Source organism: Physella acuta, unplaced genomic scaffold (genome assembly GCF_028476545.2).
Source record: "Physella acuta isolate Inbredline_101_S28 unplaced genomic scaffold, ASM2847654v3 ptg000144l, whole genome shotgun sequence".
Lineage (NCBI taxonomy): Eukaryota > Metazoa > Mollusca > Gastropoda > Physidae > Physella > Physella acuta.
Window position 1 is genome coordinate 497,323 of NW_026731663.1, and position 13,796 is coordinate 511,118.

At 34.3% G+C, this 13,796-nt stretch overlaps 3 protein-coding genes across 3 annotated transcripts in view; 1 reads left to right on the top strand and 2 right to left on the bottom strand.

The window, feature by feature from the left end:
• The window catches only part of LOC131935375 (putative tRNA N6-adenosine threonylcarbamoyltransferase), a 325,139-nt gene that overhangs the window by 34,202 nt on the left and 277,141 nt on the right, over nt 1-13,796 (bottom strand). The gene's annotated exons all lie outside the window — the stretch shown is intronic.
• On the bottom strand, nt 347-7,693 carry LOC131935377 (NADH dehydrogenase (ubiquinone) complex I, assembly factor 6). Its single transcript, XM_059291754.1, has 9 exons — nt 7,519-7,693; nt 4,485-4,584; nt 2,933-3,013; nt 2,747-2,797; nt 2,594-2,650; nt 1,934-2,036; nt 1,602-1,735; nt 572-730; nt 347-475 (listed from the first exon to the last, which is right to left on the bottom strand). Exons 1-9 carry the CDS (start codon nt 7,626-7,628, stop codon nt 347-349), a joined length of 924 nt encoding a protein of 307 aa, XP_059147737.1. The 5' UTR covers nt 7,629-7,693.
• The window catches only part of LOC131935367 (uncharacterized), a 45,459-nt gene continuing 43,419 nt past the window's right edge, over nt 11,757-13,796 (top strand). The window contains exon 1 of the mRNA XM_059291735.1: nt 11,757-11,882. The gene's annotated coding sequence lies outside the window, so the exon portion shown is untranslated. The remainder of the gene's footprint in view (nt 11,883-13,796) is intronic.

The window sequence follows — 13,796 nt, forward strand, 5'->3', positions numbered from 1 at the left end:
GGGTAAAAGCTACTGACATTGGTACAATTACAAAAGGAAAATCATGAGTCAACACACAATCGTTTTGATTCAAAACAGTCAAAATAGGGGTAAAATAGTTAATCTCTACTTCTCAATATTTTAGACATTGTTAGAATAATTATTTTCACACCATTAACAAAAATTGATTAGGTTAGTATTTGAATAAATAATTTGATTTTCTACACAATCTATTTTTCCCCCAAAAGAAAGAAAAAAAGAAATTTTGCTTGTAATTTTACAAAAAAATAATTATTATTAATACAATATTAAATAACTGCAACTTAAAATACAAACATAAAACTAAAAGCTACCTATTGTTCTTTGATCAAAACTTTTTTCTGAGCCTGTGTAAGTACATCTCCATGGCCAGCAATGGATTTCTTTGCTGCAGTTTCCCATCAAAAATGTTGAAATCAACTTTCTGGAGAGTTTTCAGGTAATGGTCGCAAACACTCTGCAAGGAACAGAAAAAAAAAAAGAAATTAAAAAGTTTTTTTAACCAAATGAAAAGGCAGTGGATCATGGCATGAGTTTTAATGCAACTACTCACAGCATTTAAGAAGACTAGTTGTGACTGAGGTGGTAATGAATCTTTCAGTGATCGGGCTTTTGTAAGATGATGATTAGCAATGCTGGCCACATCAAACACTGCATCTTTGACTTGTTGAGAAATCTTTCCACGTACAATGTCTTCTTGAGACACTCTATGCTATAAAACAAAGTATATCAAAAGTGTTCCTTTAAATAGTGTAATAATTTCACTATGCAGTACATTAATTTGGCAATCATTCACCAAAACGCTATCTTTTAGTAGAATTTTTTTTTTTTTGCTTATAAAAATAATTTCTGGAATTAAATAAAACTATTCCTCTTTAGGTATCAAACCTGAGAATTCAATGCAATAACGTCAAAATATTTTTCCCCATACTCTTTTAGAATATTTTGAAAATAGCTTCCATGTCAGTTTCTCCTAATAATCTATTATTGGAGATGGTGTTGGACCAGTGGATGCCTTTTATGCTTCAAAGGCATCCACTGCCATACAGTAGGGCGCTAAGGATACTAAGATATTACTCCATTTGCTAAAGAAATAAGTCTTTATTCTTGCATGACTGCTAGCTAGTAAAGTTATGTTGACCGCAAAATCTATGTCCTTTAGGCTAGTATTTTGTGTCCAAGACATCTATCCCACCAAAAAGTTTGATCCACATTTATTTCAAAATTGCTTGTAAACTTAAACTAAGCTTTATGAAAAGAGTAGGTTAAATCAAGAGATAACCATCGTCTATGACCCATTAGTCTTTAAATGAATAACAATCTTTAATAGCCTTAGCACATTCCCCTAGTTAATGCAAGTTCAAAACTAGTTTTGTTTTCAAAGTTCTAAATAAATATTGTCCTTACAAATTATATTTTTTATTTTATTTTCAATACTTGATTTTTAAGCAAGACAAAACATTATTACAGAATTAGCTTGACTCCATCATAAGGACGTGAAAATATTAAATTATGTGTGAAATCTTAAGCACTTCCTTAAATAAATTTTAAAAAATAAAACTTTGTCTTTTCTACGTGAATACCTTGGCTAATGTTTCCATTGGTAAAAATACTTGTCGTCTGGAAGCATGGTATGGTGTTGCACGTAAAACAGTAACAAGACCTTGGGCCTTCCCCAAATGACTAGCAGCATGGTCAGCATGAATGTTTTTAATTCCTAAAACAAGAATACAAGATTAAATATAATCACTTATTCAAGCATGTATTCTAAAATTTAAAATTAGAGTGAAGAATAAAGCTGATTTGCGTAATCCTCGAATTGACAAATGGAAAAGCTGATTTTCATAACAAAACAGAGGGTTTTAAGGTCTATGAGTTGTAAAATTATCATATTTAGCTGCTGAAACATACTTACTTAAACATTCTAACATTAAAAAATATAATGAAGCATTAACTTGATCAGCATAATCTTCTACACTTTTAACTGTAGTAAAATTATCACGCTCCAGCTGTTGGGTCTGAAAAATTTAAAACAAGTTAAAACAAGAAAATTTAAATAAGCCAGTAATTTAAAATGCAGAACAGAAAAAAAACTAAATAAAAGAAAACATTTACTATGATTTACTCAATTGTTAAGAGATACAGTGGTGTGGTACCACTCAAATCTTTACGCAAATCCTGAAATTTATTTTCCAAAAGTTTACCTAACCTAAAACCCAAATGTGAAATTTCAAAATCTCTGAAACTTAATGACCTTAATGAGTTAGTCTTAAAATAGCTAGGTGTAATAAAATAAAAAGAAAACCTCTAAAAAAAATTACATTGCAAAATTACAAAAACACCCATGCCAAAATTTATATTTGCAATACAAGAGAGTATTGTCATTTGTTTATGGAGACTAATACAAAGCCATTCTAGAAAACTTATTTTTAAAGTCAAGAATTTTTTTTTAACTGAAAATCTTTTAGTCTAAAATTGGGAATCTACAAACTAATGAATGTTTTATTTTAAATTCAGAATTCCAGACAAACACTTGACATTCTTAACATAAAAACACTATAAACACCAGTCTTACTCTAGCATCAATTATTTTTTGCAGCCACTGTTTAGAGAGCTTGAAATAACCACAGGCCTACAAGGAAGAGAGTAAAAGTTAAAATATATTTCAAGTTAATCTGAGTTTGAATTATGAGCCAATACAAATCAAGTTGAAGCAATATTAACTCACCCCTGCCAATTCAAAAGCTACTGGTGTATGAGGTACAGTTGACTGAGATGACTAAAAAAAAAAAAAAAAAAAAAAAAAAAAAATCAAATTATTGTACATACCAAAAGGTTACATTATCAACTTATACTATTACTTTTCAAAATATACCAAACTAACATTTAACTGACAAGGTAGAAAAAAAGTAACCTGAAATATATTATCAATTGTATCTTTCCAAAACCTCATTTTCATTAGTCCGATTTGCCTCTCTGAAACATTATCACGAACCTGAAAGAAAAATACAATCACTAGATTATATATAAAAAATGTAAAGAATTCTCTTTAAACCTAGTGATCCATTAGGAAGATGAAGTAGAGTTTATATGTTTCTTGACCTCAGCATATGAAGGGAATGTGGTCAGCACTTTGCCCAGTCGCCCTTACTGAGTTAGGTACCCATTAGAGCTGGGTGGACTCATGGAAGCTCTACTGACTTTGACCTGAATTTGAACTTGAGACCTACAGGTTAACAGCTTAGCGCTCTACCACTTATGCCATGCCGTCCCACACTAGATTATAACTAGTCAATCCAATAAACTATCAAATTTAAAGAACAGTAAACTACTTTTGGGCAACAAGTTATTAAAATAAATCAGATGTCAAGCCAGACAGATGACTAATTTGAATGAAGGGATGTTTGCTTTAAATAGTGCTCAGAAGGAGTTATTTCTAGAAAATCAGGAGCATATTTCTCCGCTTAAGATTAAAGAAGAGTTGACTAAGAAGTTATTTTATTATGACTGCTACTACCTATACCTAGGCTATTTCCCTTTTGTTATTGAATTCTGTCCTTTTTAAAGACTCAATCTGAAATTTAACCTTGGGTTTAAAGTGAGATATTTTTGCATTATCATTATAAATGCAGTTTACTGGAAAGAAAATGCAGCATTAAAATGTATCTGAAACTAATTAAGTCATAGACCTATTATGTGTTAATCTCAACAACCATGTCCTTAACAATACCCCAAATAAATTAAAATAATATTACAGTAAGATATTCTCTAAAAAAACATTTTTAGACACTGAAAGAAAACAAATTGCATTGATGAAATAAGATGAATCTATTTATAGTTTAAAACCTAACTGATCATCCCAGTGGAAGAACTATTTTTATGCCCACCACAAATTGTAGTGTAACTCCATATCTGTCAAAAGTATATGAAACACAGAAGCTTGATATGTTTCCCATGTTAATTTTATTCTCATGTTTTTATCTATTTTTTGTAGTTATATTAGGCTGTGCCTATTAATTTGAATATATTCATTTTTATAGCTACATCATTCTAATTTCTTTGGTATGTCTTATTATTAAGATAATAAGAGAAGCAAGTTCTTTTCCTTTTGGTTTGTACAAAACTATTTTAATGAGCTTTATGGGGACCATTATTAGACTATTTAAAGAAGAGCAATAAGTCATGGTAGTGGTTTGAACGCTCATCTTTCATACTACAGCTCATATAGTTTGTAATTTTTTTCTTCTACACAACAGTGTGTGTTAACTACTGTTGAAAAATCACTGCTGTAGTAGATCTGTTTGTCAGATTTTGGGCCCCTTAAAAGTCCTGGGTCCACCACATTGCTGTGTCTAGTAGTTCCCACACCCCTGGATCATCGGTAACTTAATTATCAAGGCCTAAAGAAAAACCAAAATAGTTTAGTAAGCCTAATGTTACTAAAGTGTATTGATCACAATATTTACCTGAGCCAGCTCCACATTAAAAGCTCTCAAAGCAAATACTGCTCTATGGACAACTTTAGGAAGTAACAAACAAGCCAGGTAATTCTCATAATCATTTTTTCTGTAAAGAGAGGAATATTGAAGTTTTAGAGTTCATCTGCAGTCTCCTTTTTCTATCTGTTTAAAATTGATTAAATAGCCCCAGCTAATGTGATGATTCATTTGTCATTTGGCCTTAAACCATGGTTTACCAAAGTACAACTGGTTTTTAATATCCCATGCCAAAACAACAGAACTTATTCTAGACCTTTAAGTTAGCAAAGACTAATTGCTTTTTTTAGAAGGTATAGCCTATAAATTTGGATTTTATGATTTGAAATAAATAGCTTTAAAAAATGAATATGTATTCTCATAAAAAAACATACAAATGTTTGTCACAAAACATATTCAAATATTTTAGCTAACTCTGCTATGATAAAATTAGTAATCAAATAATATAGGGCTAACTATAGGACAATCCCAGTCCACTTTAGAAGATAATTTTCTTTCTTTATGAACATCACCAGCTCATCCCATTAGCCAAAAAGGGCTCAACATGGCAAACTCCAACTAACTGGCTTGGATATCGGTTTGATTACCGCATCTGTCATTTCTGTCATTCGATTCTCACATGGCTTATCTTCCATCCCACAGAGCCCAGGGTAAACTCGTACCCCACCGTCCAGTACCCGGTTCAACCGTAGGAAGCTAATAACTAAAATAAAATCTACGTCAATCAGGTCAAAATCATGGCCGCATTTGCGTGGTTCGCTCAGCGTTACTCTTAAGGCAGCATTTGCGCGGTTCGCTAAATCTTTACCATAGATCACTAGGTGGCATGCGATCTAAAAAAAAATAGATATAAGACTGCTCGATTTTTTTCGTGTTAGCAATTTAATGTTGACATACTGATAGATCTAGATCTAGTTTAAGTGTATTATTTCAACACCTAAGAATCTAGATCTAGTACATGTAAAAAAACAAGGCCGCCTTTATTTGCGCAGTTCGCTCCGCGTTATGCTTAATCTTTACCTTAGGTGTCACGCAATCTAAGATCTAGTACTTTTAAAAAAAACAGTACAGTACAGAGTATAGTGTCAGTAGTGGGTCAGATGATAGTCCTAGATCTAGCAGCAATCTAGCTATATCAAACTGTCCTTTAGTAAATTGTTTTAACAGCTATCTAGCATGCGTGATAGTAGATCTAAGTCTATATTATTTATCCTATGTGAACTTCAAAAAAAATTTCAATTTGCTTGAGGGAGGAGGGGAGAGAAGTGAAGACAGAATCACACGTCATATTTTCAATATGAAAAAATAAAATGTAATAAAGACGCTAGTACTGGTCATGCTGACCCCGGGTTCGAAATCAGAGCTCTGGGTGTATGAACTACAGTCTACAGCTGGCACACTGTTGACTCAACCACACCGGATGTGTTGGAGTAGGTAAAAGTAAGCATTTTCAATCACAAGATGGCAAATCAAAATCCAATCTGTGAGGCGCGTAGTCACTTCGTTACGGGCAACGCTCTGCAAGATACGTAGTCACTTGGCAAAATAATGCATACTAACAGATAGAGAAATGCATTCTGAATAAATTAACATCCATTTGAAAAAGTATGCATTTGAGCAGTGGCAAATATTGAATTGTTGCCAATGGGCTGTCCATAGCACGGCTGTGAGGCTGGGCCTGGTGCCCAAGCAGCTGTCATCTGTCCTTATACTTTCTACTCCACCTATTCTTAATTACTGAGTGTTTTTATCCTGTTTAAAAAAGTTTTTCTTGACAGTATGATATATTGAATTATATTGTACGAGTTTTGAAAAAATGAAATAATATATATTATATAATTATTAGGCCTACTTACTTACTTAGGCCTAATTATAATAATTAATAAGTAGTAGGGCCCTACTAAGCCCTACTTATTACTATTAAATTTGTGCATGATACTGGATAGCTGCAACCTGACATCAAAAGAGTCACATGCTGAGTGCTGCCGAGAGCCGCAGGTTGCAGACCCTTGCTCTAGTCTAGACTCTAAACAATCTCTAACTATTAGATTAAGTCAACTAGGCTAAAATCTTGTAAAAATAAAAAGTAACTTAAGTTTTAAAGTACTTTTAAAGCTAGATTTCTAGATCAAGATGTAGAATAGAGTCTATTCTAGATCTAGGATGTAACTTCTTAGTTGTCTTAGACTCTTAGTAGGGTAAAATCACGATATAGCGTCGGTTATTATTCCGGAACTGTACAGCAGTAAAAAACAGTAAAACCATGGCGTAGTCTGTCGAGCCGTTCCGGAAACCACCGGAAATACTGTAAACCATCATTTTTTTGCCGCCCTATTATTTTTAATACATAATGATAATGTTGAAAAATGTGCAAGGATTGATTTTAGTTGCAATTTAAATACTGTTTTGCTAATTATTTTGTATTTCTAATTATTTTAAGTGTATGTGCTAATTATTACTGCTACTAAACATTATTCTAGTTATTCTTACTACTTTTAACTTTAGAAAATCTAATCGTCTTATTTACTAACAGAACTAGAGTCTAGAGCTGGTTGTCGCAAATCTTCTGCAGGTTTTTTCTGTTTCTTAAAAAAAATCATTAATTACTACACTCGACTTTATTAATAATATTTAATATTTAGATTTACTAATTGTTGCTAATTTTTTGTCAGTTAAACATTAAATTAAGTTAAAACATTAATTTAATGCACTTGACTTTATTTTTCTTTCAGCGGTCAAATAAACTATGGTTTACAGTTTACAGTAACGAATGTTACCGAAACTCAACGAACATTACCCAATAATTTCCGACGCTATATCGTGATTTTACCCTTGCCTTAGTAGATCTAGACTCTAGACTAGCACTAGTGTGACTAGCTAGTGACTAGTAACTAGTAGATCTAGTAGTAAGAGTAGATCTAGTAGTAAGTAGTAGATCTAGAACATTTCTAGGCCTAGAAAGTAGAAGCACTAGATCTATAATTAATTATAATAATTAACTTACTTTACCAGCTCAAGGCAGTAGTTATAATTTGCTGACTGACTTTGGGATGCGTAATTTCTACGAGAACAACTAAACAGGCGTCTTAAGCCTAATGATTTTGTACTGCTCATTTTTCTTTCTTAACCGGCTAATGCCGCTAAAGGGACACTGACAACTTAAAATGGGCCAAAATTATACTCAGAAATTAGAATATTGTTCTGTGCAAGTAGACTAATCTACATCTAGACTAGAACCATTATCTAGATATTAGATCTAGAAAATCTAGATCTAGATCTCTAGATCTACAGACTTCTGATAATAATCAAGCACTTGTTAAATTTAAACCAAGGGCATGTTAGAGAAACTGGTCAGATAAAAATGTAAAAAAATGAGCCAAATTTATAATTGTGCAAGAATAAGATTTGCCTAATTTTTTTATATTGTAAAATGTTTGGTAAAATATGTTTTGTATAATGTGTTAATGCATTGTCTGCCTAAATCAGCTGCGGAATTCTCTAGAATCGTAAACAACACACATTAAAACTTGTTTCATTATACGAGGTTTGATTTCATAGAAACACTTTTTTTTTTAAATACACTGGGAAAAAAGGAAAAGGAAACACAACCAATGCTTTCTTAGTAAAAGCTACGCTTACTCATGATGTCTCGTGTCTGACACATTTCATGCTTTTAGAAAAGAAAGCACGTTTGTTTGATTTTCTTAAAAGCTTTTTTCTTATAAAGTTTTTTTTTACTTCAACACAAGGCCAACTAATGATCGGGTCGGGTTTTAAAGCAAAAATTTTTAGTCGTAAAGTGCTAATTTAAAGACCTTAATATATAGGCTTAATATATCTACACGTGTATGAATATCAGAGTTTCTTCCAGGCATCTCTACGGTGGGGGGGGGGGGGGGCGAAGCCCCCCCCCCCCCCCGAAAATTTTTTACCGCCCCCCCCCCCCCCGAACGATATGAAATTTATATAATTTATATAGAAAATATATACTTTTAATAGTGTCCGCCCCCCCGAAGAAAGTTTACCGCCCCCCCCCCCCCCCCCCGAAGATTTCAAGTGCCCCCCCGGAGAAAAAAGTCTGGAAGAAACACTGATGAATATTTAGAACTAGATCTATATATATCTATATATAATATGGATAAAGTTTATAAGCCCCCGCTCAAAAAAAAAATATGAAAACAAAACAGAGGCGTAGCGAGGGGGGGGGGGGGGGCGGGGGGGGGGACGACACATGTCCCCGGGCGCCGACCTTAGGGGGGCGCCAAATTGAAAGTTTGAGGGGGGTGCAAATGAAAAGTTCGAGGGGGGGTGCAAATCGAAAGTTTGAGGGGGGTGCAAACCAAAAGTTCGAAGGGGGTGCAAATCGAAGGTTTGTCCCCGGGCGCCGGGAAGGGTCGCTACGCCTTTGAAACAAAACGTACAACATCAACGTGTTTAGAGAACAAAAACATTAAAATATGATTTTCACTCAAAAACATGATAATTAATATTTACAGCAAACCATTACGACTTCTGCTGTCGCCATTCAGGCACCAGTTCAGACTAGTGTGGCTTCACTTTGAATTCAGCGAGTGTTGTGTTCTTGTATTTTCCATATCCATGTGTCTTAAGGAAGTGTTCTCTTACTATTGACGGTTATAGACTAGAATTGTTGAATATGGCCTTGCAGATCATGCATCAAGTTCTGTTATACACGTGAATCCATAGTGTACAGGTTCGTCCGGTCAGTTAGTATGAAGTGATTAAACTATTAAGAAAGAAATCACAGGACGCACCATCATGAAAACCATAAGTCGACTACTGGGCCACGATATAGATATACAGAATATTTTCGTCCAACACGTGTATTGCCTACACGATCAACTCGCGCCTGTATAGGTGGTGTTGAATCGATTCGTGACGTACGTGTGTCGTGACATCTTATTTGAACTGTCATCGACCGCTGCCAGCTATCGCCTGCACGGACAAAATCTGATCGCAAGTCATGTAAGTTGGGTGTGTGTCTTGACCTCCGACAATTTTTGGGACTGATTCAGCGAACACTTAGGGTTCGATCGAACCCAAGTTAAGAACCACTGAATAAAATACGTTTTACACCCTTTTTGACACTTAAATAGTCATATAAGCCTAGTGTTTTTCTTGTCATAATCCCATTACGCCTCATTGTTATGTCAATTATTTTGCTTAAAAATAATGCATTTTGAAAATATTTGAAGCGCAAGTTGTAAAGCCTTGTTCGTCTATAGTCTGTCTATACTATTAACTTCGAATAATTATACTAATGAAATGCATCTCAAAAACAGGCGCTCTGGTAGAGTAAGATGCGCCCTGGCTGGCTGCCACCCATTAGCTACGCCACTGTTTTTCGCAGCGGGTGAAGGGATTGTGTGGGTGCAATACTAGCACACGTCCGTCTCTGACTTTCTTCAACTATTAAAAGCTACTGATCAGACCTGGTTAGCCCCCCCTATAAACGTGCTGCCCATCCACCCAGAGTTTCTTCCAGGCATCTCTTCGGGGGGGCTAAGCCCCCCCGAAAATTTTTTACCGCCCCCCCCCCCCCCGAACGAAATGAAATTTATATAATTTATATAGAAAATATATACTTTTAACAGTGTCCGCCCCCCCGAAGAAAGTTTACCGCCCCCCGAAGATTTCAAGTGCCCCCCCCCCCGGAGAAAAAAAGTCTGGAAGAAACACTGCATCCACCTACTCGTACTGTCTTGCCAATGTGCTAAGAGAATATATATGAAGTTTCTTTCAGGCATCTCTTCGTGAGGCACGGCACTCTCCCCACTCCCCCCCCCCCAAATCCCCGTGCCAAACGAAATATATTTATATATAAACTATATACTTTTACCAGTGCCCTCCTTCCCCCTATCCCACCTTGAAAGTTTTAAGTCCCCTCTCCCGTAGAAAAGTGTCTGAAAGAAACACAATGTGCATGTTTAAGATTACACGTACACCCGGATTAGACGAAAAACAACAACACTTGCAGTCTTTTAACATTAGCAAAATACAGAGCCATTTAAAAACAGCACATTATCTTTCCGCTCACCCACTCACTAAGTATTCTAAAAATTGTTGCTTATTTTTTATGTTCGCAGGTTTCTAGGTAGAGAATCAGTTAAATAATTTTATCAACTAGACTATTGTGGCTTAGATTAATTTGGTTTATTAAGTTTTGGTTAGGGCTATGATTTGGTTAGGATTGGTAAGGATTTTTTTTTTTTTACAAAATAGGCCTACATGTTAACTTCATAGAGCTTTCAATTTCCAAATATTCATAAATGTTGTTTTATATTTTATATGATTTATAAAAGTTTCAATAAACATTACGGAAATTTTGTATAAGAAAGTTGCATTTGCTTATAAATGTCGATGAAACGTTTTCAGGCTGTTATTATAAACAGCATTCAATGTTGATTCTTATTTTGTGTATGCGCATGCATATACTATATACAGAAGGGCCGTTACGTGACTTCTGATTGATTTGGTGAAATCGACTTAGGATTTTCTATAGTTTACTTAGAACACTTATTTTAAAGTATATCTTCAAAAACAAAAATTAGTATACTACTTTAATTGCCACCTATTTAAAAAGGCTACAAGGAGTATTAGTATTAGGATAATTCATTTTTTTAAATAAAAACTTGAGTTTGTAGGTTTAGCAAGAAGCCGCATCATATATTTGGCCTATATATATATATATATATATATATATATATATATATATATATATATATATATATATATATATATATATATATATATATATATATATATATATATATATATATATATATATGAGCGTATGTAGATGGTGTGTTTGTAAACATCTCTACTCTGCATGTTACGCACACTGTGTTGGTGCCTAGCGCTCAGCCCTCCAACACACAACATTTGTTATTTGACCCACTTGCAGCGAATCTCCACTTAAAAATAACCCCGCGCGAACTCCAAAACGTCTTCCCTTGTATAGGCAGAGCCGTCCAATCTACACAGTCAGCCTTATCGTGGGCCAGCCCATTTTCTAAACAGGGGTGGAACAGGTGTGTTTTCCTCAAACTTTGGTAACTAGCTGTAATACAATGGCTAGTGAACGACACGAAACAACAGCATATAATATAATGCTTTTATAAATTGTACGTCCTGAAAATATTAAACGAGGAATAAAAATGGTATCAGCTTCCAAATCACGTTTACACCACACACCCCTATGACTAGAGCCAGTGAGCATGCCCAAACGGTAAATTTACCTGTAAGCACGTGCAACGAAGACCGTCTTCTCAGCCGACTCGAGGATTCCCCGTACCGCCAACGATTCGCGCTTTTCGCCTGTTTCGACGTACACCTTCCAGCTTTCCCGTAAGTTGTCTTTCGTTTTTTTCCTTCACTTTTATTGCCTCCCTTATATTTCACTATCATGCTCTCCCTTCCGGGTTGTGTTTTTTAAATTATCTCCCTTATTTTTTTTCCTATTATAAATTATTATATCAATTTCCAAGAAAAAAAACAACGCGTGGCTATTTTTATTATAATCTGAATTTTAGATTAATATATTCTTATCTTTATAAAATATTTTAACACTTTATGATAGCAAAAATAGCATATGCTTTAAGTGGTACAAAGAAGCATTGAATTTTTATGTATTCAAAAAAAAAATTATGTAAAAAAATAAATATCAGTGGCTGCAATTAGATTTATAAACAATATGCATTTTTTTTTTTATTTTCTACGTTTAAAATATTTTTAAAGAAATGTAAAATCTAATAAGCTTTAGTAATTAGTTTATACTTTGTTTATATTGTGATGGAAGTTACTAAGAGCTGTGCATTGATTTAAATAAACAGAGTACTGCTTTATTTTTCGCTACCCAATGGATTTTTATCTTTTAAATAATCTGACTATAGCTAAATGTAAAATAAACATTTGAAAAATAAAAAAAAATCTTATATTATTTGACATTGTGCATAAGTTGTATACTAAATGTATAAACGGCAATGCGCTCCCTATATAGACCAAACACTACAATGGTTAAAGAATTAGTGCAAAAGACTCTGTTATGTATTAACTACATCTATAACACTAACAGTTGCTTTTTTTAAAGATTTTATTTTAAAATGTTATTAATTCTTCAATGTGATCGTGAAAATAAAATGATTTTTTTTTAAATCGGACATAAATGTACGAATAACTAGAAAAAAAATTCTTAGGTTTTAGGTTAATGGAGGGGGGGGGGGGGGTAAAAAAAAAGAAAAAAGATTGTCAGTAAATATATACCCATCACAAGAACACAGAAGAACCCCCCCCCCCCCCCAAATACACCATACCCATCATCATAACACACATCCCCTCTCCCCTACACACCTCACCCTCCACATTACAACACAGCACTCCCCCCACACCTCACCCACCACCTTACCACACAGCACTCCCCCCACACAACATACCCACACTTTTGCTACCCAACGTCTTTCCCCACACATTCCTCACACCACCACTCCTCACACCACATACCACTTCATTAAAATGGGAATGCTTGAAATATTTTAAATTCGACTCGTAAACAGCAATGTAGTTGTATTCACTATTTACATGTACCCTATATTATATAGCTCGATTTGCTTTTATATTTCTGGCTATTTCAAATTGATTGTCTTTGAAAGTTGTAATTGATTACTGATTTTACCAGACTTTGTTAGTTATATTCTGAGCAAATGATAGATGACTGTGTGATAGTTTACCTGGGCCCGTGTACTCATTCTATCGGGTATGGGGGGGGGGGGGGGGGGGGTGAGGGGTAGTGCATTAGTTTGGTCATTTGGTTCGGACATTTTAGACAAATTTTGAGATAGAAGGAGAGGGAAGTACATTATTAGGAACAAAATGTTTTTTATTATAAGTAGCTAATCAACCTTTAAGATGTATATCATTATATTCTGGTAAAACGCCGTTACCATAATTACAGCATAAAAACACTAATACACGTATGAAACACAGAAGTATACACAGATCTGATCTAGAATAATAAGTGAATGCAGACCGGCTGCTTCCTAAATGTTCTTTAGAGGTTGCCAGGGAACCATGTTTCGTTATAAAAATAAAGATCGCAGTTAGCAGTAAACATGACCGTAATCTGAAAACATTCGACTCAATTTTACGTTGTCATCAATCAGATGGAACGAAACCCTATTAGAATATTAGGATGACAGCAATCGTTGAGTAGAATCTAAAAGATGAGCAGGCTAAATAGAGCTTACACGAACATGAACCGTATTA

Coding starts and splice junctions, on each gene's coding strand:
- LOC131935377 (XM_059291754.1), bottom strand. CDS start 7,628: ATGAGCAGTACAAAATCATTAGGCTTAAGACGCCTGTTTAGTTGTTCT. Junction 731..1,601: donor CAATGGAAACATTAGCCAAG/GTATTCACGTAG, acceptor TTTGTTTTATAG/CATAGAGTGTCTCAAGAAGA. Junction 476..571: donor AACTAGTCTTCTTAAATGCT/GTGAGTAGTTGC, acceptor TGTTCCTTGCAG/AGTGTTTGCGACCATTACCT.